The sequence below is a fragment of the Epinephelus lanceolatus genome, chromosome 11, assembly GCF_041903045.1.
Source record: "Epinephelus lanceolatus isolate andai-2023 chromosome 11, ASM4190304v1, whole genome shotgun sequence".
In the NCBI taxonomy this organism is placed as follows: Eukaryota; Metazoa; Chordata; class Actinopteri; order Perciformes; family Serranidae; genus Epinephelus; species Epinephelus lanceolatus.
In genome coordinates this window covers 38073343-38097702 of record NC_135744.1, presented here as the reverse complement: position 1 = coordinate 38097702, position 24360 = coordinate 38073343, and the positions used below count along the sequence as shown (strand labels likewise).

Here is a 24360-nt window from a genome sequence, read left to right as displayed (position 1 = left end):
TAATCTGAAAATCAAATTAACTCTATCTCTAAATCCAACTGAAACAAGTGGTAAAATAAGCTGAATTACAGCATGTCCAGTCTCAACACTCTCCAACTACACATTCTGAATACACACACACTCATACACAAGTGTACAGTAAGTGGAGGACTGAGATAGAAAATGCTGAATCATCCCATCATGAGTTGAGAGCCGTACAGCCTCGCCCTGCAGAACCAATCAACCGTCTGTTTGTTTGGTCTAGCATTGGAGGTTATGAGACACAACCCGCTTCTGATCCAGCAAGAGCTTGTGTGTGTGTGTGGGTGTGTGTCTGTGTGTGTGTGTGTGTGTGTTTGATTTAAGGAGAATGTGTCCCAGAAATAAAGGCCTGAAACCCCAGCGGGGATTTATAAACACAATTACGACACTTTATCTGAAAAGGGCCGATCAGATATCGAATAAAATGGTGGAGATGGGAGAGATGCTCGGGGTCAGCAGTTGTCACCATGGCAAAATGAAGGAGGGAGCACGGCAGAGGAGAGAGAGAGTGACAGTAACCTAAGAAGAAGAGGAACAGAGAAGACAGAGGAGACAGATGACAATAAGGGAGGAGAGGAAGGAATAACCAGAGCGAGGATAGAAAGAAAGAAAAGAAGATGTACTGAAAAGCATCTACAGGTTTCAGAGACCAAATTTTAAGACATTTTAAAACTTTTTACAATGTAAATTTGAGGTGAATTTTTAATATTCTTCAGAAAAACAGCTGAAAAAGTTTATCTATATTTAATAAATGTTATGGGCAGGTGTGGAAAAGGGTAAAAAACAGACATAACACTAAAATAACTTCTTGTAAAATAATAAACACTCCTATTTAGCTAAAAACCAGCATTTGCCAGGCTCATTCCTCTGTGAACCACTACGCACTGACTGTAATGGTGAAGGAGGACACTTGATTTGCCTTGAAGTACAGTATAAATCAACTAAACAGTGCTGAAACATTGATTCAGGTGATCCATTGGATAACTGACAGAAAATTATCCTGCAAAAAAAAAAAAAGTAATAATCAAATAAAAAAATGAAAACATTGCTGGTTCCGGCTGCTAAAGTGTGAAGATTGCTGCTTTTCTCTGTTTCACACTGTTATAAATAGAATATATTTGGATTTTGAACTGTTGAAAGGGGGAAAAAAGCAGTTTCAAGCAGAGTGCTGGAAACTGTGATTGGAATTCTCACGTTTTGGACTTTTTAAAGACATTTAAGGGATTAATCACAAATTGGAAATATTCTTTAGTTGCAGCAGCCCTACACTGGAATATGAATTCTGCACATGCTATACAGAGAGTATGATGTATCTTTTAAAGGAATATTTCTCCCTTAAAATTATCATTTGTTTATCAATAACTCACCCTGTGCTATGTTGAAGGTTTAAGAAATCTGTTTTTCCCGCATGCCTCCACTGTGAATGACGAATCCAAAAATCCAAAAACAGAGAAGGCTCTTGACGAATTGTAGTAAAAGGGGGACAGTGTTTAAAAACAGCAAAACTGTATCAAAACATCCATTTACAAACTCTCACACAACTCATGCAGTATAATCCAACTCATTTATCCAGCGGTATGCTCAGTACTTTCCAAACACGCATTTATCGTACTGTTTAAAATATTTTTGCCAATGAGCAGCCGCCTGGGCATGCGTTTGAGCTCTGCTCGTGCATTCTAGTCAGCAGAGTTCAAATGCACACGCTTGTGCTACTCATTTGTAGCCTGGAAATCCAGACCCAAATCTAGAAAGATTTAGGGTCTGGCTATGAGTAATGCAAATGGCCCAACTCGAGGGGCAGCACCAAGCATGCATTTGAAAATATCACTGCACGCAACTGGATAACACTGACCAATCAGAACAATACACGGGGTGACGTATCCAGAGCTTAGCTACCAGCGGAGCTAACTGGTAGATTAGACTCTTGCTGTATGCGGTCGGCAAAACAGCAAAAACATCCTTCTTGCAAAGGAAAGATTGGAGCGCCGTCTTCTGTTCCTCTTTTAGAGAAAAAGCCAAGTCTAACTTGTTCATTGTAGCGGCCAAAGCCGTTTCAAACAACTGGTGTTCATCCGTAGCCATCTTGCAATGTTTACTGACTGATTCCGGACTTCGTTGTCGCAGCGCTGTCGTCATCTGTTTAGCTCGCCTCTGGCCCGCCTATATCAGATACACCCATGTGATTGGTGCAGCTCGGCTCCAACGGCATGGGTAATGAGCATCATTACTGATTGCCAGAGTGACTCGCTGAGCAAATTCAAATTGTGCTCTCGCGGGAACTCTGGATTTCTAGGGAACGCATCTGTGGGTTAGATAGTTTACGCAAAATACTAAGATTTTAGCAAAAATGCATGCGTTTAGGAAGTAAGGAGCATTCCACTGGATAGATTAGACTTGGATTATACTGCACAGTTTGTGCAGGAGTGTGTAAATGGATGTTTTGATATAGCTTTGTTGCTGTAAAAAGTGATCCCCTTTATTCAATTCATGATTCATTTTCTTTATTTTTGGATTCTTCGTTCACCGTAGAGGCATGCGAGAAAAACAAACATTTCGTAAAGAATTAAACCTAACACAGGGTGAGTCACTGATATGCAAATGGTCATTTTGGGGGTGAAGTATTCCTTTAAGCCCATGTAGCTCTGGCAAATAAAGTTAATGGGAAGTAAAATCATATCACTAGGCTAATTCACAGAAGGCATGCAGCAAGAGACCAAGTAAAAACTAAATAATTTTCACAACACTATCATTATATTTCAGCACTTACAACCATGTTAGACGCTTCTTTTTTCCATTCAGAGTCAAAGTGTTTCCTGGCTATCATTATCAAATAAAGCAGTGAGTCAGTTTGCACTCACCCATCTGTCTGAACTCGTGGTTGACCAGCTCCAGCCATGCAACATCCAGGTCATCCAGGTCATAGCAGCTGTAGCGTTGGGACGGAGGAGGCTGGGTGCTGCTCTCCATCTCCGGCCTGTTGTTGGAAAGACTGCCTGTTGACTCAGTCGGCAGCAACCTGGAACAAACGCAAAGATACACGCAGAGACTTTATCACAACAGCTAAACTTTTTTGAACACCTTAAAAAAACTGGCACCAAACATAAATGTCTTACACAATGACCGACAACAGAAAGTAAATAAGACACATTACTAAACGTGTTGATGGGTATTAATTCCAGCTGTTGATTGACATATTAATTGAGCGATAAGACACAACATGGAGTGCTGTGGTTGTTGGCACCACTGAGCTGCTGTCTGTCAGCACACTGTTAACACTTGTCCCACAACCTCAAGTATGTTATTGCTTTAATGCCACATTTACATTAACACAACATTGACAGCTGCATCAAACAGAAAAGTCAAAAGAGAAGTTTTGGATTTTAGTAGTTTTATTTCTTCTGTCCTTTGAGAGATACGGGACAAACCCTTGGATGTAGGCCTGGGCGATACATGGAGAAAATCAAGTATCACAATATCTTGAATATCATATATACAGTACAGGCCAAAAGTTTGGACACACCTTCTCATTCAATGCGTTTTCTTTATTTTCATGACTATTTACATTGTAGATTCTCACTGAAGGCATCAAAACTATGAATGAACACATGTGGAGTTATGTACTTAACAAAAAAAGGTGAAATAACTGAAAACATGTTTTATATTCTAGTTTCTTCAAAATAGCCACCCTTTGCTCTGATTACTGCTTTGCACACTCTTGGCATTCTCTCCATGAGCTTCAAGAGGTAGTCACCTGAAATGGTTTTCCAACAGTCTTGAAGGAGTTCCCAGAGGTGTTTAGCACTTGTTGGCCCCTTTGCCTTCACTCTGCGGTCCAGCTCACCCCAAACCATCTCGATTGGGTTCAGGTCCGGTGACTGTGGAGGCCAGGTCATCTGCCGCAGCACTCCATCACTCTCCTTCTTGGTCAAATAGCCCTTACACAGCCTGGAGGTGTGTTTGGGGTCATTGTCCTGTTGAAAAATAAATGATCGTCCAACTAAACGCAAACCGGATGGGATGGCATGTCGCTGCAGGAGGCTGTGGTAGCCATGCTGGTTCAGTGTGCCTTCAATTTTGAATAAATCCCCAACAGTGTCACCAGCAAAACACCCCCACACCATCACACCTCCTCCTCCATGCTTCACAGTGGGAACCAGGCATGTGGAATCCATCCGTTCACCTTTTCTGCGTCTCACAAAGACACGGCGGTTGGAACCAAAGATCTCAAATTTGGACTCATCAGACCAAAGCACAGATTTCCACTGGTCTAATGTCCATTTCTTGTGTTTCTTGGCCCAAACAAATCTCTTCTGCTTGTTGCCTCTCCTTAGCAGTGGTTTCCTAGCAGCTATTTGACCATGAAGGCCTGATTGGCGCAGTCTCCTCTTAACAGTTGTTCTAGAGATGGGTCTGCTGCTAGAACTCTGTGTGGCATTCATCTGGTCTCTGATCTGAGCTGCTGTTAACTTGCGATTTCTGAGGCTGGTGACTTGGATGAACTTATCCTCAGAAGCAGAGGTGACTCTTGGTCTTCCTTTCCTGGGTCGGTCCTCATGTGTGCCAGTTTCGTTGTAGCGCTTGATGGTTTTTGCGACTCCACTTGGGGACACATTTAAAGTTTTTGCAATTTTCCGGACTGACTGACCTTCATTTCTTAAAGTAATGATGGCCACTGGTTTTTCTTTAGTTAGCTGATTGGTTCTTGCCATAATATGAACTTTAACAGTTGTCCAATAGGGCTGTCGGCTGTGTATTAACCTGACTTCTGCACAACACAACTGATGGTCCCAACCCCATTGATAAAGCAAGAAATTCCACTAATTAACCCTGATAAGGCACACCTGTGAAGTGGAAACCATTTCAGGTGACTACCTCTTGAAGCTCATGGAGAGAATGCCAAGAGTGTGCAAAGCAGTAATCAGAGCAAAGGGTGGCTATTTTGAAGAAACTAGAATATAAAACATGTTTTCAGTTATTTCACCTTTTTTTGTTAAGTACATAACTCCACATGTGTTCATTCATAGTTTTGATGCCTTCAGTGAGAATCTACAATGTAAATAGTCATGAAAATAAAGAAAACGCATTGAATGAGAAGGTGTGTCCAAACTTTTGGCCTGTACTGTATATAACCTGAATATCATTTTTGCGACTATATTGTAGGGTTGACTATCGTTGCTTTCACAAAATATTAACACAATCAGATTTTTGATAATCATAAGTAATGTGGATATAATGACTAAGTGGGTAAAGACAAATAATAGAACAGCCTGAACAGTCTAAGTTCAGAAAATTACATCACTTTACTGTGATGCAGCCTAAAAGGCGACACTTTTGATAAAACAATATCAAAAAAATCTACAACGATATCTAGTCTCATATCACGATATTGACAAATTATCAATTTACTGCCCAGCACGGCCTAGAGGTTTTTTGTTTGTTTGTTTTTCCATGATGGATGAAATCCTTCAAGCTGTATTTCTGAAATAGAAGACTGACTGGAATAGTTTAATATGAGGAAACTGCCTCGACAAAGAGGAAAAATCAGGATGTGGTGTATAGGGATGCACCGAATATTCGGTAACCGAATATATTCGGCCGAATATTGCAAAAAAACACACATTCGGTATTCGGTGGAATAAGTTAAAAGCAAGGCCTAATAATAGCGGTGCAGTTTTGATAACGCAATCAAACAGAGTGCCCTGACGGGCGGATTAAAATGTCGGCAGTGTGGCGATCCGTCCGTCACGGCACTCGCATTTGCAACTAAAAATAGTTTTGAGCGAGCAAAATAGGCTTAAATCATTCACCACGCTGTGCAAGCAGCCTACAGATTTCAACCAGCAGCAGAAACGAAAGGCGAATCCCACCGATTGTGGGTTGAACGGGGGTCACAGACACAGACAGTAATGTATTCCTGTCAAATATGGCGGCCATCGGCTTACCGGCGAGGAGAAGTCGGCTCCAATAATGTCTTCTTCTTGGCGTCATGACTGCCCAGAAGTACCTGAACAGCCGAGCCAGCCGAACACAGGTATGTGACGTGTCAGAGGAGAAACGAGCCGTTAACGGTCCACAAACCTCACCGCACTTTAGGGACTGTTCTTTACTTGTCAGGGGAGGAGGGTGGCTGGTTGATTTTTATTTCATTTATTTATTTCATTTTGATCCCCCCTATGTTCATCACTCATTGATACTGTTTTTGAAGTATGAATAAGTCAATAAGTAATTTATTCCGTTGAAATATCATTGATGTATTATAGAAAAGTGATTCATCTTTTTCTAAATGACAAAAGGCACATCTGCCTCATTTTCGCTGTGATATTGTGATACTACTCAGAACCATGGTATTCTCATTGGTATCGCACAGTGGGTCCCAATTTTGGTACCGTGACAACACTAATCTGGAGGGGGTTCATCTGCAAAAACTAATGAAAAACTAAACAACAATATTCAGTATTCGGTACTCGGTATTCGGCCAAGCGTTTAATATTATTCAGCTTTGGCTTCAGCCACAAATTTTCATTTCGGTGCATCCCTAGTGGTGTACATACATTATGTTTAGAATAATATAGGGGGTGGACATATAATACAAGTTTCATACAGCTGAAACATGTATAACATCCCAGGTGACATTGGGTAAGAGTTGGCAAACACCCTGGACAGGTCACCAGACTGTCACAGGGCTGAAACAGGGCTACTGAATGCAAATTCAACCCACATTAAACCCCTTAATATTAGAACACTGTCATATGTTAAACTCTGGCTGTCCCACAGAATTGCACTGGACTATTACCAAAATAAAAGTACAGTTTAATCAAAGAAGAAGAAATTAACACCTTAATTGGCTGCATGCTGTTGGATGATGCGCTGGGAACCCTGAAGACTGTATCAATAATGGACGTAGCAAGCATGACATTACCCAGTGGTTTGTTATGTGGATGAGAGGTGGAAACTGTGGAGGAGTGAGGTGTGGATCTGACTCATAGACTGTCGCGACACCTCACAGACAGCCTGTGAATCAAAGTGGCCCCGCCCTTAAATATGCAGAACTTTGGGCTTAAATAAAATGTAAAGAGTGAGTTATACAAAATTAACCCCCTGTACAGTTGTCATAAATGTTTAAATAAGCTATAGAGACCAAAACAATTTTCGTACCAGACTGTAAACACTTTTATTTCAGCTGTAAAGTTGGGCATTTTCACATGGGGGTCTATGGGGGTTTACTCCTTTTCTTAGAGCCAGCCTCAAGTGGCCATTCAAGGAACTGCAGTTTGTTAAATTTCTGCATTGGCTTCATTTTTCAGCCTTGGAGGTTGCAGCTAAACTAAAAGCAAAGTTACATTTTTAATTCTCTACTCTTATTCATACTAGTGTTGTCACAATACTAGAATTTCTAACACTCATACAATACCTTGAAAAATACTGATATTACATAACATTTTTGATACCACCAAAAACTCATTGAAGAGGGCATACGCCTTAATTACAATATAAATATATCAAGGCTATAACATGACAACGATGACTTTTCTTTTTCTTGAATGGTTGTGGGCAGCGTTTTGTTGTAGGGATTTGGTTTCTGCTTTAACTTTTCAAAAACTCCCAAAAACTATTATTGGTACCGTTATGAACCAAGCTTATAACAGTTAGTGAATTAATCTATGAGGTGATCAACAAAAATATAAATGACCAACTATTTGATGATTGATTAATTTAAAAGTCTAGTGTGTAGGATTTAGAGGCATCTAGCAGTGAGGTTGCAGAACTGGATCTTCTCTCATGTGCCAAGCCTGTAGGAGAACGGCGCAAAAAACACGAATGGCCTAATCTTGAGCCAGTGTTTGGTTTGTCTGTTCTGGGCTACTGTAGCCAATTGATATGTATCAATAAATCAATATTTTTGACAATCGATTCAAATGATCACTCTTGTCTGTGCTCTAACATGCATTCCCCCTTCCCCTCGACTTTTGTGTATGTTTGTCATTTCTAAATGCTGTACATATACATTCTGTGGCAAACAACAGAATCCTGCAGTTCTCATGACAACGGGAATTATCGGGAAGCCCTTCTCATGTCTGGGGCTCTCCCTTACACTCGTGTCCTGACCTCATGGTCCAGAATGACTGAATCAGAGTTTGACGGATGCCAAAAGACTACAGAAAAAAAGGAGGGAAAAAAGGCAATCGAAACAATGACAAATCAAGAGGTTGTAGGCCGCAGTGACAGGAAGCTCCTCCAGGCAGTGTCTGGTCCCAAGAGCATCGGGCCTGAATGTCTCTCTGTCAACAACAGCAGGAAATGGGGTCAGGAACTCTGCTCGACCCACTGGGAACCAATAAAGACTCAAACACGCTCATACACACATTTTGTACACACACAGGCCAGCATAAAACATCTGGATATTCAAAGAGCTACATATAATGATGCACAAAATATGGCATCTACTCACTAAATGCGCACATGGCATCGGGCAGAGAGACGCCACACCCGAGTAATCAGACAAGACTTGACACACTGTACTGTGCACACACTCACACATCATTTCTCCACAACAGCCCTGTGTTTTGCATAGTAACACACACACACACACACACACACCCCAATGATTCACACGCTCGCCTGGCAGAGCCGTGACCTTTGTGTGAAAAGGTGAAGTGTGTCAGTGATCAAAACAACAAAACAAAACAACCTTTAGCTCTATGTTTAGCTTCCCGTCTTCAACGGCCTCATTATCATACTGCTCGGTTATTATCATCACCCTCCGTCACTGCCGTTGTCCTCACATCAAGCAGCACTGTGATCATCATCATCATCCTCATCATTATCATTATCCTCCCCATTACCATCATCACTACAGCCATCATCATCACAACAGCTGCCACAATTTAATTCAGTAATCTTCACTAGAATGACATTTCATGTGTTGACAGCGCAGTTACGATATGAAACGAAAATAAGAAAACCAATCAAATAAATAATTTTAACCGTCGCGCAAATGCCAATTTGGACTGTCTCTGAAATTGAATCAGTGTAGGAGTTATTATATTACACTATCAAACATGTAAATTGGAGTAATTATACATTATTACACAATAAAACATCTAACTGTCTAAATCAAACAGAAAAATTAATTCTTAATCCCAAACGTACTTATTTCCACTTTATTGTTTTATCCTTTTCTAATCCTTCCTCATTCATCTCCTCACCACATCCTCCTTTCTAGTCATTCACTCATCCTTTTACTTTTATCATCTTTTGCTTTCTTTATTTCATCGCTTCTGTTTCCTCATTTCCCATCTATTCCACTTTCACTTCTACCTCCGAATTCTTCTTTCTCAGATATTTGTCTGATAGTGAAAGCATGCAAATGCCCTGACTACCTTCCAAATCAATCGATGTCACCACCCCAGTAATGGGTGCATTTTCCCTACTGATACCGCATCCATTAATCTAATAAAAAGCACAGACCTGATCTGTTTTTGTCTGCCAATTCAGACCACCAGAGCGGGATCAATGAAGGCAAATGTGAAATCATTAATAAATCCAAAATTTTATCTTTCTGTGAGGACAAAAAAGCAGAAATTAAACCCTGTCTTGGCCTTGTATCAGACCGATATCTGATACTGGACAAACAGGCCTGACCAGTCCACTGGCAGGGGAGTGAGGGAAGCAAAGAGGGAGACAAAGACACACACACACACAGGGAGAATAGGTGTCATGCTGGAGACACTGGGCTGCTTGTTTCTGTAATGCTGAAAGCAACTTCAGTGTGTTATTGCATCGGAGGGTGGTATTATTGCATTATCAAAGGATAGGGCTATATAGTTTGTTATTATCAACACATCTCATGAAAAGACCAAAACCAATAGCGTGTTCTCTCAAATATTTTCCAACTGTCAACAGCCCCGAGCCCATTAGTTCTTACTGAAGTCATAAATCTTTAAAAACAGGACAAAAATATAAACTTTCATTGTTTTCAAAAGAGATAAACAACTAGGCACTAAAGCTTGAAGGAAACATTACTCAAGCAAGAATAAAGAGCCTACAACATAAAGATATGAGCATCCTGTGTTGCAGCTTATGTCCTGTAAATTTGGATGGATTTTGATTTGCTGTCAGTGTTTCTATCACTCATTAAATCGCCCTTAGGCGCCGTCTACACATGAACAGATGTGTTTTAAAACAGATGAAATTCTGTCCACGCGACCTTTGTTTATAAAAAATATTTCCATCCAAACCAGAACACAACAATGACTCTATATTCTTGCCAGCTTTAGCTTTCTTCCACAGACTCCCCTTGTGTTCAGCCTACCTTTTTCAAAACACCGACTGGAGAGTCTCATTTAATGTAGGGATGAAGAAGCTCGCTCAAAGATATGACTAATGCTTAGGACACGCAAAAGTTTTTCTTCCACTCCTTATCATAACCATCTCACTCTTGAAATTGCCACACCATCCGGTGGTTCAACCATGTCTGAGCCAAAACCGTCTTTTCTGGCTGACTTTAAACTGCAGCAACTGGGGTGGAGCAAAAAGACTGGGGGCAGCAGACGCCTTCATCCGTGAAGTGGTACAGCAACACCAAGTTTAAGTGTAAAGTAATCTTTAAACCAAGTACACTTGCACCGATTACAATTTTTGGGGCTGATACCGATTTCCGCTTTGCAGAGTGTTTGGATGGCCGATTCCGATTTCATTTTTTTCAAACCACTTTACAGCACACAAGATATTGCAATATTTTCTATCTGTCCTTTATTAGAACATTTTAACCAAGATACAACCAGCTCTTCAATAATCATCTCAAACAGACAAACAAAAACAGTGACACACATTTTCCTTTTGCCCAAATATAACTTCAGGTACAGTATTAAAATAAATAAGTAAAAAAGGCATACATAAATAAAAACATAGATAAATAAAACAATAATTCTTGGTGTATAGCATTTGTGGGTAATTTCTTGAATAGACAAAAAAGTAAAAATATCTCCAGTGGAAAATTCACACAGGTCATAAGGACGCGCCCGCCAGTAAGCGCACGGACACGTGCATCTTCGGCACGCAGACACACGCCTCGTCAGTTTCAAGCAGCACAGTGCAACAGTGAGAGCTCCGCAGTTCAGTTTAACATGGACAATTAACAACTTTCTCCTTCACTCTTTTGATGCGTGTGCGTGAATGAATGACTTCCTCACATCGCCCAAGCTGTGAGTTGCACATGGGCGTGTGTGTGCGCTGCTGATGTTACACAATGTCAATCATGTGGCGCGGCGGGAATCTGACCGGTGTTTTAAATCGGCATATTTTAGTGTGACTGGCCGGTTGCAGGTCATGGCCAATCACATGAAAACCGGCCGGATTCTGAGCAATGCCGATAAATCGGTGCAAGCTCGGTGCAAGCTCATTATACAAAGCAACGAATGAGAGGACATCATGTCATTGTTTCCCACATGGTCTGTTTTACATTTCCACACAGATAGCAACCTGAGTTTTGAAAAATCTGCCCCATAGAAGGCATTTAAAAAAAAATCGCTGTTTTAGTGACCTAATACTCAGTTTGCTTGGAGACTTAAGGCTTAAACGTAGACAAAAATGTCAGTTTACTAAAAAGTATCTGTACCCATGGAGACAGGGCCTGACAGTGATCCCCATACCATCTGTTGTTGTAGTTGTGATGTGCACTCCGCCATCCACTTGAGGTAGAATGATTTTTAAATTGTATATTTATAGTTACTGTTAAATGTATCATTCTCGGTGTGCATAGTTCTTAAACAGTGCACTTGTTCGGAACTATGAAACCAGAATAATACACGTTTGCTGCTCTGATGAGTATCAACAACAGCAGCAACAATGAAATAAAAAGTGTAGCTCACCTTTGTGTTTTTAATAGCTTTTGAGAGGTCTATGGCTCAGAGAGATAAAGTATATGAGGTTTGATATGCACACATTATTTGTTTGATGGATCCATTCATGGCTGGCTTTGGTCTTTTGATGGAGGCTGTTGATACTAAGAAAAATACAGAGTAAAACCAGGCAGAAACTGATTTCCGAGTCCATAATGTGATAACCAGTCAGCAGTATAACACTCTGAGATGTTATCAGCAGAGTACTGTTGGAGTTTATGATATTCTTAGCTTTGTTTATTCTAATATGGGCTTTATTACATTAGCTTTTATGACTCTTATTGGCGTTTGTTTGCCTTCTGGCTGTGACTGGCAGTGTTGATTTGCTCGAGCAACATGGGGATGTAAAAAAAGAACAAAGTGAAAATGAGAAAAGAAGATGAGACAAAAAGAGAGAGATGACAGGGGAGAAACACGACCATCATTTAGAGTAAAGATACCTTTACCAAAACTGAAAGTCAACATAAATTCAGAAGAATAATGAAACTGTACATGAAGTCATACGACAGGGGTTAAAGCCTACGTCAGCTTGTGAAATCAGGCCCTTTCTGTCTGACTGATATCAGTTCAAACTAGGGATGCACCGGTTGTGAAATTCCCGGCCAGTGCCAATGTTTAAAATAACTACTTGGCTGATAGCCGATACCAATACTTAGGTCTGTACCCAAATATTCGGATATTCAAATATTCATTTCTATGGGTAGGTATTCGTTATGAAAATTAGGTATTTGATATTCGTTTTTTTATTTGCTTTTTTTTTTTTTTTTTTTTTTTTTACATATTTTTGGGTGCTAAATGTAGTCTTTTTGTTGTTGGTAAATGTAGGTTATCAATAAAAATCAAAACTTTTAAACTGCATTGTTAAAAATGTGAAAATATAGTATAGCCTACCAACGGAGCTTGTGCACACGGCACGCTTGAGCGCATTTGTCTGAGGCTGTGGATCAATGCCAAGTTTTACTACTTTATCACTATTCCCTCTAACTTGTGGCTGTTTTTTCATTATCTTTTGAATTTAATATGAATTATGGAACCGTTTTTGTCAACGTTTGTTTCTCCCGTTTCGTACAATAAATTACTGTTTAAAGTTTCAACAAGTTTCTTTTGGAGTGGACTGTCACCTGCTCAACGCATCAGTACCTTCGGATGTCATGACAGTAATAGCCAATAATGGAGCAAAGATCCGGTCGCCGCTGTGCAAAACTCCGCAATACATTTAGGTCCAAAAAAACCCTGGAACCCCCCCCCCCCCCCAATTTTATAACGAATATTCAAATATTCTTTATAAATTCTGCCGAAGGGCCAAATGTTAAAAAATGATATTCGGGACAACCCTACCAATACTGATGTTTTTATATTGTACAAAGAAATCTACACTATAAAAACTGTTTTAACATCTTTAAGCCCTTACACTACCTGTGAAGAAGCACTAATTCAATCATACAAATGTATGAAGCAATCTTTCATATAACCTTTCATATGAAAAATGTTTTTTTTTAAATAACTGTTTTTAAAGCCTTTTTACAGTATATATCATAATTTCCTCTCTAATATCTATATCATATTGCTTTGAAATCATCAACAAATTTCTCCTTCAAACAGCTGTGTTTATTCATGTTTCTCTCTACATTTTAATTTCCCTTTGCCCAATACAAAGTCTTACTGAATAGAGCTCGAACGTATCATAATGCAACTAAATGCAACCTCAGTGAGCTGTTCGTTGCAGCCGTCAGCTGCTAACAGCTAACAGCTAACATTAACTAATGCTTCTCCTGCCAATGTCAACACAAATTCATTGCTCACAATAAAGCATTTCTAGGGAAGCAATAGGGTTAGGGTTAGATGCGTCCTCTGACGTGATGTAAGTGAGTCTGCTACATCCTTTCACCCTGAAGGCACCCCAGGGAAGACCTCTGCTCATCCCATAAACATTTTGTACTGTCCCAAGGACGTTTGGATGCTGGCTGCTACAAGCCGGTAATTTGTACCTGCACATTAATTTAAGTTTGTGGCTGTTACTCTCAAGCCCAGCTTTTTTAGCCTGCGCAAAATTAATGTGCCAAACAGAATAACATCAGCCACTGTCATCTGTGAATGTCTTCTTATTTGCCAAGAGGCCAATGGCAGTAAACACGGTAAATATCAGCAGATATTGATGTTCAGCTGATAAATCGGTGCATTCCTGGTTCAAACAACCATACAGAGAGTATTAACAGAGACATAAGGATCATGTAATGTACATTCTGTGCTTCTTTCTACCCTGCCTGTCAAATGTAAGTATCATCTCTTCATGACGCGTGTGGTGACATTTAAGTTGAGCTCCCAGTTTGTTATGTCAGAGGGACAGCAGACAAAACATGAAGTCAGATATGAAAGGAAAGCATCGCCTCATAATAATGTCAAGTCATCACATCTAGCAGGATGTGAGTCAATGGGGGTCAGAGTACAATGTGTTCTTCCACTGGTAAGTATCATGTATCTCACACACACACACACACACACACACACATACCTTACACAATGTAGGTAAACAAAACCGTGTGCAAAAGGGCTCCTATTAGTCCAGGCTTTATCAAGACTACAAAAGCAGAGATAAAGTGCAGCGTCATCTGTCAACACTGAACTACAGCTCTCTGCCAAACTGTAAATAGATTTTCTGTCTTCTTATGGATGCTAGGACCAATACTTTGACATTTGTGAGCAAAAAAGCTTTAGAGTATGGAGTAAATTTGCATTAGGTTTTCAAATATCTGCCAAAAAGTATCTGCTTCCTTTAATGGCATATGATACATATATATATTAGTATCTACATTTCATTAGTAAGAAAACCATTGTTGCAACTTTGCATTTCGTATAAAATTTTGTGTCGTGCTTGTAAACCTTAAAAATGTCACTTCTTACATATCTCAAAGCACTGGCTGTAACAAATATAATTGGACAAACACAATGACTCTATCATCTCTGACATGGAAAGGGTTGGGCATGTTCTAAATTTAGATGTCCTTTCAGACTAATGCACTTTGAAAGGGAAACAAATTTAAGCAGCTTGTAATGTATTTATGAAATACAACATTTTCAGACTTGGTCTTGGATCAAAGGACAAAGTTCTGGACTTTCTCCCATCATTGTCTCTGCTGTTTTGATCATCCATAATATTTAATTAAAAATAAGAAAGTCATTCCACGTTGGACATATTCAGACATATCGGAAAATAGGAACTAAAACTCGGAAAATTCAATAACCATTGCTGGTTATTATTCACGATTTATCAAGAAAAAAATTAGGTACAGTAGAATGTAGGGCTGCAACAATTTTTGTTTTTATGCCAAACTGTCACAGTATGGGGGTCACAGTCCGTTGCACGCAGTCACACACAGAATACAAGTGGGAGTTCTGCCCAGAAACTTTAAGCTGTATGTCGTTAGCAACAGGTGCTGAGAATAGGCAAGTGCAATGAAAGTGGAGAGAGAGCTGTGTATAAGATAAGGATGGTGTGTTGGCGTTGATCCACCATCACAGGGTCTGTGGATAAAACACATCCACCATGCTAAAGCCCAGTTCAGACCAAAGATTTGCAACAAGACGAGTTGAACCAGGCAACTACTTGCAATGTGCCATTCTGCAGTGTTCTGTAAACATGCGGGTTCACACCAATGCAATTACATGAGATGGTGTATCATCTCTATGCAACACTCTCTGTACTTCTGTTCTTCTTTGTGCTCACATGCAGTGGGCAACCCACCGTCCAACACTGGCACACAGTGAGAACAGAAACAGAGGGCTCTGTGGGGACAAGGCACCTGTCGCAGCAAGTGAACACGTCGTCTGCAGTCATTTTGACTTGACCAACAGACTTAAAAAGGATAGTGCACCCAAAAATGAAAATTCAGTATCTACTCACCCATATGCCGATGGAGGCTCAGGTGAAGTTTTAGAGTCCTCACATCACTTGCGCAGATCCCATGGGAGAGGAGGTAGCAACACAACTCCACTAATGGAGGCTTTCAGCGCCCCAGATTAAAACGTCCAAAAACACATAACCTGAAGCCCCGACATAAAAATTTGTTTGGAAAAACGTCATTTGAACTCTGTTTTTAGCCTCATTGTAGCCTGCAGCTCTACTTGCCTCTCTGTGCACCACATTCACGTGTGCGAGCTTGCGCGCAAGACCAGCGAAAGCACGTGAACACACATGAACGCGGTGCCCATGTCTCATGGTCTCGCGCAAGAGTCTGGAGTCTGAATCTGGGGCGCTGTCAGCCTGCATTAGGTGGAGTTGTGTTGCTACCCACTCTCCCCTTGGATCTCCGCAAGCGATGTGAGGACTCTAAAACTTCACCTGAGCCTCCCTCAGCATATGGGTGAGTAGATAATGGCTGAATTTTCATTTTTGGGTGCACTATCCCTTTAAGTACAAGCCAACTGGCTGCTGAAACAGGTGACGAGCTTTATGGACTAAAACCTGCCGATGACAATTTGACCAGCTGAGTTGCAGATGAACTGGTCAGCTTAAATTGAGCTCAGACCCACCAGTTCACACCGCTTCAACTTTTCTCTGCAACATTCTACAATGGTTTCGTCTCATTACAAATCGTTGGACTAAAACGGGCTTAACGCTTGTTTGATGGCGTCACCCAGATGTGTCGATCACCGTGACAAGGAAACTGTCCAGCACCCTTTAGACGCAAAAGCAGAACGGGACAAACAATTACCGAAGCAGTTGGTATTAACTTCAGCATACAGCCAAGGTGGAACTAAATGAAAGGCTCCTTCTAATGCACAAGGTGTAATTTGTATTATTCTATGTATTTTATTATTTTCAATTTCAAAACAGATGTGATGCTTTTCAGTTTTATAGTCTGTTGTGACTTGTTACCTTTTGGGAAAGTGTTCAGTGTTCGTACAGTGTCACACAGAACTGTCTGAAATGTTGCTTATTTCTCGTCATGAAAATAGTTAACCAAAGTTGCCAGTGGGTAAAATGCTACCTCAGTCCCCAGCCAGAGCATTTCCGCAGTCTTTAACACTTGCACTACTTTCTGTTCAAAACCAGTGAAAAGAAACATGTCCTTATGCATTTGGACTTTTTTATTTGTTGCAATAAACTCGCTCCGAACTGTGACTTTTGTGTAGCATTACAACCATAGTTTAAAGTATTCTAGACACACACCAAAGCAGAAGAAGCTATGATATAGTAGAGTGTTTTAAATTTTGAATCCAAGACTTCTGGCTTACACAGCTTTTTAATCACGGAGGTCATTGAGTTTTCCCATTTTAAACCTACTGTGTGATAAAGGAAGAATATTTTGGGCTAATAATAATAATTATAAGGATGAAGAATAATAACAATAAAGAAAACTTCGAAATCAGTTGTGTTTACATCTGAGGAGTCCTAATGAGAAGAGCAGCACAGAGGGAATATTTAGATGTTCCCTCCTTGGAATCATAACAATAAGACAGCTGAGTTTTCTTTGATCTTAATGGTGCGTCCCATGAAATATTTATCAGGAGGAGCTACACACCGTGGGGCTCTGATTCTTAAAACAATAAAAACCAAAGTCCCCCCTCTATCCCTCCTCCAGTTCTGAGGCCCTGAGGAGAAGTGTCTTTGGTTTACTACGCGGGATGTGCCTCTGGGGAGCAGAGGAGTGGGAACTGTAAAGTATATCTTGTGGCGTAACACTGCAGAATAGGATGTTAAATGAGCATGGGCAGGGAGGACAGGAGATTTATGTTTGTGAGTGCGTGAAGGAGAAAGAAAGAGTTTGAGAGAGAGAGACCTGGGTCACATAACTGATGCAAATAATTGTTCTGGATTTGCTTCGATGGAAGACACCAAGATTTGTTTGATAATGTGGCCAGGTTTATTTTAAACTGAGCAGACACTTTTAATTGCACGGACATATTCTTACAATGTCCACAGCTTTCATTTCTGAAGTAAACAAAACAGCAGATTTAGTATGTAAAGTTATTCTTCCTTTATGCAAATGACAAAGTAAAACTGCATATGATCATATTTTCTCATTTTAGGGGAAATAGTAGAAGCATACTGTACCATCACTCAGCTTAGTGAATGTTTCATGATTTACAGCAATTTATAAACTGCAAAATGCGTAAATAATTACAATCATCTCTGAGTGAATATGAGTAATAAAACATCCTATGGCAGAAAAATTCACTTAGGTGTGTTATTTATGTTCTCTCTGTCAGGAAGTAAATAAGTAAAGATATAAATACATATATATATCAACTCAAATACACTCACACTGTCAGATGTACGGTCCCAAATATTTTGTGCCATACTGAGAGGTGTTTCCAATATTTTGTCCACCCTGTTTACATAAATAGTGATGGACTAAATACGAGAAAACACCTCTTAGTATTACGCAATATTATTGAACAGCACCAAAATCATCCATCGATTTTCAACCACTTTCTGAAGCCGGGTCGTCCCTCTTCCCTAACAATGCTTTCCAGCTCCTCCTGGGAGACCCCGAGGCGTTCCCGGGCCAGACGAGATATATAATCCGTCCAGCATGTTCTGGGTCTTCCCTGGGGTCTCCTACCAGTAGGACATGCCTGGAACACCTCTACAGGGAGGCACCCAGAAGGCATGTCGATCAGATACCCGAAACTGCCTCAAATGACCCCTTTCAACGTAAAGGAGCAGCGGCTCTACTCCGAGCTCCCTCTGGGTGTCCGAGCTCCTTACCCTATCTCTAAGGCTGAGCCCAGCCACCCTTCTGAGGAAAGTCATTTTGCCAGTTGTATCCAGGGCCTCATTCTTTCGGTCACTACCCAGAGCTCATGACCATAGGTGAGGGTTGGGACGTAGCCAGTAAATCGAAAGCTTCACCTTCCATCTCAGCTCCCTCTTCAACACGACGGTCCGGCATAGCGCACACATTACTGTAGATGCCGCGCCAAACCACCAATCCATCTCACGCCCCATTCTACCTTTACCCGTGAACAAGACCCTGAGATACTTGAACTCCCTCACTTGGGGCAGCAACTCACTCCCAACCCGGAGGGGGCAATCCTCCGCACCACAAACTAGAGACTCCAAAATGATCATCAGGTTAATTTAGCACAATTAAAACAAAAACTGAACCTCATAACTTTCATAAATATTTATTATTATTATGTTTTATGAGTCTGCATTAGTTTTAGCCAGGTGTTCACACCAACCTGGCACCTGAGGGTATACTGCCCAGGATTTGAGTAAAATTGCCAATGAAAGGACAAAGCATGCAACAAGAGTGGAGAAAGCTACACAGCTCGACCTAAAAAAGACAGATACACCAAAAGAAAATGAAATAAAAAGAGGGTAAAGAAGAGTCAGCCAAGATTTATTTTCTTCCCTCGCTGCCATATGTTTCTTACCACTGTGTGAATCTCACTTTCCTCCTTTTCATAAAACGTCAATAATAATCTCCTCTCAAGGAGGGATGAAGTGGATGGTGTTTACATAAGACATTTCCAGTGTGGGCAGAGCGACAGCGGCTGAGCTCAGCTCTCAGTCTGACTCTCTGCCCACACAGGACACGTCTAGTTTAAACAGACATCAACTACTGACAGATCACTCATGAAGAGCAGGAAGTCCTTCTAAACAAGGCTGGAAATGTATATGAGGCTAAACGGAAAAAACGGGGGGAGGGAGGAGGGTATGAACGATGGAGAAAGAAAAAAGGACAAATGAGTTAGGGGGAAATTTAATTTGGGATTAAGGGAGAAGAGGAAAGGAAAGAAATATCGGATGGAGGAAAATTCAGAGATGATCTGGAGAAAAAAAGAGATGCCGACTGCTGTTCACATCTGCTATTATCCTTTATTTACAACTGACAACTACTGTACCTCACTGGCTGCCAACTTCTAGTCTGTTGATTTTTTTTAAAATCAACTTGCAGAAATACCCTTAATTAGCTACAGCTGATTAAATTTGCCGGCAACAGCTGTCAGCTGGTAATATCGACAATCGCCTGCAAAAACTTTCACCTCCACAAAACACGTAAAGACAGCTTTGTTAATAATTTGAGCTATAATTAAAATCACAGCACTTGAAGGTTCTGTGTTTCCTACAGCGTTTTATAGTGAGAAGAATGTCAGAATAAATTATGGCATTGCTGTGATATATAATATAAGGCTTATTAAGCTGTAGGGAGAACGAGCAGGGGCACTAAATCATAAAGCAAAGCCCACGTTTTTAATGGGTGAGTGGATTGTTTAACTTGATTCATCTCAGCAGGTGATTAATTGATGAGGCACATTCTACTGTGTGTTTGCTTTCAGAAACTAATCAGGGCAGCATGGCACAATTTGGGATGGGGGGAAAAATACTTTTTACGAGTTGGGAAAAGTGGATATAAGGAGACAATCATTTACAGTCAGGTGGGGATGTGTAAGAAAAAGCTCAGACACCAGGCTGAAAATTCCCAGTTGGATGTGTTTTACTCGACAAAGTCTGCAATAAGTTGAAATTAGTTTAGAGTTCATATTAACCAGTTGGATTGATTGATAGGAATGTGAAAGGTGCACTCTGTGAAATCACAGTTTCACTGTAGGAATGTTAAATCATCAGCCATAAGGGGGGAATAATGATAGAAATCAACAGAGAAACCCCAGCCTGAGCAAAGGAAAAATAAAGCTAGAGAAGGATGGAGAGAGCAGGGCAAAAAGAAGAAAAAAACAACTGGTAAAGGATGTAATGAGATGAGATGGAAGAGAAGAAAGAAGAAAAGGGAGGAGGAGAGACAGAAAGATGCTTTTCCTCCAGGAGTTTGATTTTAATTCCAAAAGTAGATGTCAAGTTCAGTTCATTTGAAGTCAACACTTTAAATTCTTTCAAGAAGCTCCTCTCCTCTTTTAAATTCCCCGCCATACAACATCCTTTTAAATATGTTAAGTGAATGTAAAAGCTGCTCACAAAGCTGCAGTGCACATCATCAGCACAATAACAGCACAACAACCAGCGAACGTGTCTACAACATCACGGACGGAGAAGTTTCTTTTACTTTTGCTCTGAAAAAAAAAGCCTTGATGATAAGGGTGTTACTCTGAATAAAAGATTAAACTACTTGTTCAGACATACCATTCTTGTCAGATGCAAACAATCACTTCCCTGTGTGTACAGACTGTGTCCCAGTGTGTGCGTGCATGTGTGTGTGTGTGTGTGTCTGTGTGTGTGTGTTTGAAATAATCTCTCATTCTTGAAATACCTCACTGTCACAGTACGGCTGAGAAAACCGGCTATTCCCTTTTCTTCCCTGTAATCCCTCTTTCTTCCCCTAGTTTTCACACCAGACTGTGTGTGTGTGTGTGTGTGTGTGTGTGTGTGTGACAGTGTCATTTGCCAACAGCCCTTATCCTTGGGCGACCCGTACAAACCCCCCTACTCTAAAACACAATCCCATATCAGCATGCAGACTGGCGCAAGGGAATCAGGCCAGCATCTAACAGGCCACAGGGTTACCCAGCCCGGGGTCCAGGGGCAACTCTGTGTGGTGCTGGAGGGGGTGTGTGTCTGGGAAAACAGGGTTAACTACTGACAAAACTGTGTGTGCGCCTGCATGTGTGTGAGAGTTAAATTTTTCTGTCTGCATGCTTTCCTATCTGCCTGTCCATCTTTGCATTTCATTTCGTAGGGTTGGGTGATATGGCAAAACATTAGTGGATGTATGACTGTCTGCATGTGCAAAGACTTTAATTCTAATATGGACTATTCTGCCAGCTGACATAAAAAACTAAGTTCAAAATTCACTCTCCTTTGAGCTTTGTTTTTGGTCTCCACCAGGCTCCTGGCTCTTCAGCTGCTGAATGCTCCACTGTGTTCACTAGTTACTCATTAAACATGTTTGTTTTTGTTTTGCCCATATTAAATAAGAAAATTTATCAGTGTATTCTGTTTGTTTAGGTCCTTGCCACAACTGTGCACCCAATATAATGTTTAAAAATTGGAGCTGTGTGCACTGGTTTTCCTTATCTTACACCTCTCTTCCAAATAAAACCATTAGAGTAGCACAGTTTTGACAAATTAAAGACATTCACACCATAAACTGATGCAGAAAAGGCAAAAATTGATGCATAGACTTTCATCATAATGCAGGAAATTAAGTCTTTGGAGCCCCAAAGCCTCCGTGTCCTGCCCGGTGTTGAAATGAATCCTACACCCTTGCTGCCAGCCTCACTTCTAAATCTGATTCACTGCTCAGATCTGATTTTGTCTGTTAGGCAAGCGGTGTTAACATTACTTTTTTGAATGTGGCCAAGATCAGATTACAGTGTGATGCGGTCACGGCCCTGAACTAACCTTAAGCCAGTGTTTACAGTTTCATTTATGACTCGACTTGCAGTGAAAGCCAGCGAATATGTGAGCAAATAACAATGAGGATGAGGAGGAAAGTTTGGCTTTGTCGGAGAAATGGCTGCAACTTCTGTACATAAGTGTTTCTGGGATCGTGACATGTTTGGCTTCACTGAAACAGATTTCATCCAGAATTTTAGGATGTCAAAAGCTACTTTTAACTCCACTTGCTTCTCCACAAGACTCTCTCAGCAAGGCACTCAGTTCAGGTGATCCATCCATGAGTGACGTAAAAGTCACATGAATTCCGATACGATGGTTCAGACAGGACTGCAACTAACAATTATTTTCACTGTTGATTAACCTGCCGATTATTTTCTCTATCAATCCAGTAATTGTTCGGTCTATAAAATGTCTGAACATGGTGAAAAATGTTGATCAGTGTTTCCCAAAGCCCAAGATGACATCCTCAAATATCTTGCTTTATACACAAGCCAAAAATATTCAATTTAATATCATAAAGAAGCAAAGAAACCAGAAAAATATTCTATATTATGAGAAGCTGGAATCAGTGAATTTTGTGGATGATGCCTTTGTTTGCCTGTCTGTTTGATGCTGAGCAGGTAAATTTTTGCTTTGGTCTTTTTAGTCTTTTCTCCTCTGCTGGGTATTTTTTAAAATGACTCCGAGAGCTGTGAGAACGAACCAGAACAGTGAAGTTGCAGGCGGAAAACCAAACAACGAGCTGAAAATTGCTGTAAAGCTCCAGAAAAGAGCTGAGAGGTGCTGCGGAGTCATGTGATTCGAGTGATTAAAGCACGAGTGTCTGTTTTACTCATGTTCAGAAATTGCTTCCACCAACAGACAGGTAGTCTGAGTCAATGTGGAAATTATTCAGACTCTAAACACTGAGGGGAATTGGTTATGACAGACTTTTGAGGATTTTATTTTATTCTTTTTTGTTAAACCGTTACGTTAGATTTGAAACTGCTCTGTAACCCCCGCCAGCACTACTTGCTATCTTATGATTATAAATGACCAACCTTGCAATCCTATTATTTCTTACATTGTAATCAGATGAAATGCATAATTTAATAGAAATCTGAAATGCCAGTGCAATGATGGCGGCCTGTTTGCTTTTGTCTTCAAACCAGAGTCGCCTGTGTGTCCGCAACACTGACACATACAAATACACATGTGGGAGGGCAGACAGAACCAGACAGATGTTAATAAATTGTTGATGTGCTCGCACACTTGCACGCACGCACACGCACTCCTGGATTATTTCAGCGCTGCTTCGGAGAAGTGAGTCATCTTCATGTCATATTTATGTGGAAAAAAAAATACACAGAGAGTCATCTTTGTTATATTTATGTGAAATAAATGATGTAACTAGATCCCAAACACACACACAGACACACACACTAATGATTGTACAGTGATCCCTGGGAGCAGTTAGTCATCTTCATGTCATATTTATGTCAATAAAATCAATCATCTCCTGAAACACACAAACATCATTTGCACAGTGACCTTTTAAAGATGACTCACCACTGTGTTCCTGTGTTTAATAGCAATCAGATAGAGTCACTCACACACACAAACACACATACACACATACACACACAGATCATTTAAAGCATCATTTTTAGAGCATGACTGTTCCACTGCATATGTCTTGTGTCGGTTTTCTCTTTCCAACTTTACAGGTGCTCAAAAAACGTATAAAATCAGATCAGATGAGATAATAACACTAAATAACACTAGAATAATAACACAAATGGGGGAAAAAATCCTGGCAACAACTATCCGTAGAGGACAGAGTGTTTGTTGAAAATATTAACAGCTGAAATGCCTAAAATAAACTGGAACCAAGTTTTCCTGCAGCAGTAAAAGAAGTTTGCTTGGGGGATTAAAAGAGTAAAAAAAGTAACTATTCCAACTCTTTCCAGCAGAAATACCAAGGAGAGGATGCTACAGAGCTGCCCACACTGTTTGACTGACAGTTGATCTCTGAGAGATGCAGTGTAGAAGCACCACAGTAATGAGCACTGAGCACCAAAGATGGAGAGAACATTTTTTTTAAATGGCAATCCAGAAAATTTCCATTTTAAGTAGGAGCTCATGAATGAAAAATGT

General features: G+C 40.5%; 1 protein-coding gene across 4 annotated transcripts in view; it reads right to left on the bottom strand.

Annotated features, from left to right (window-relative positions):
- The window catches only part of jade2 (jade family PHD finger 2), a 257626-nt gene that overhangs the window by 112518 nt on the left and 120748 nt on the right, over positions 1 to 24360 (bottom strand). For all 4 annotated transcript variants that reach the window (XM_078172613.1, XM_078172612.1, XM_033640720.2 and 1 more), the window contains exon 5: positions 2880 to 3037. In XM_078172613.1, coding sequence (XP_078028739.1) covers positions 2880 to 3037 — 158 coding nt within the window. The remainder of the gene's footprint in view (positions 1 to 2879; positions 3038 to 24360) is intronic.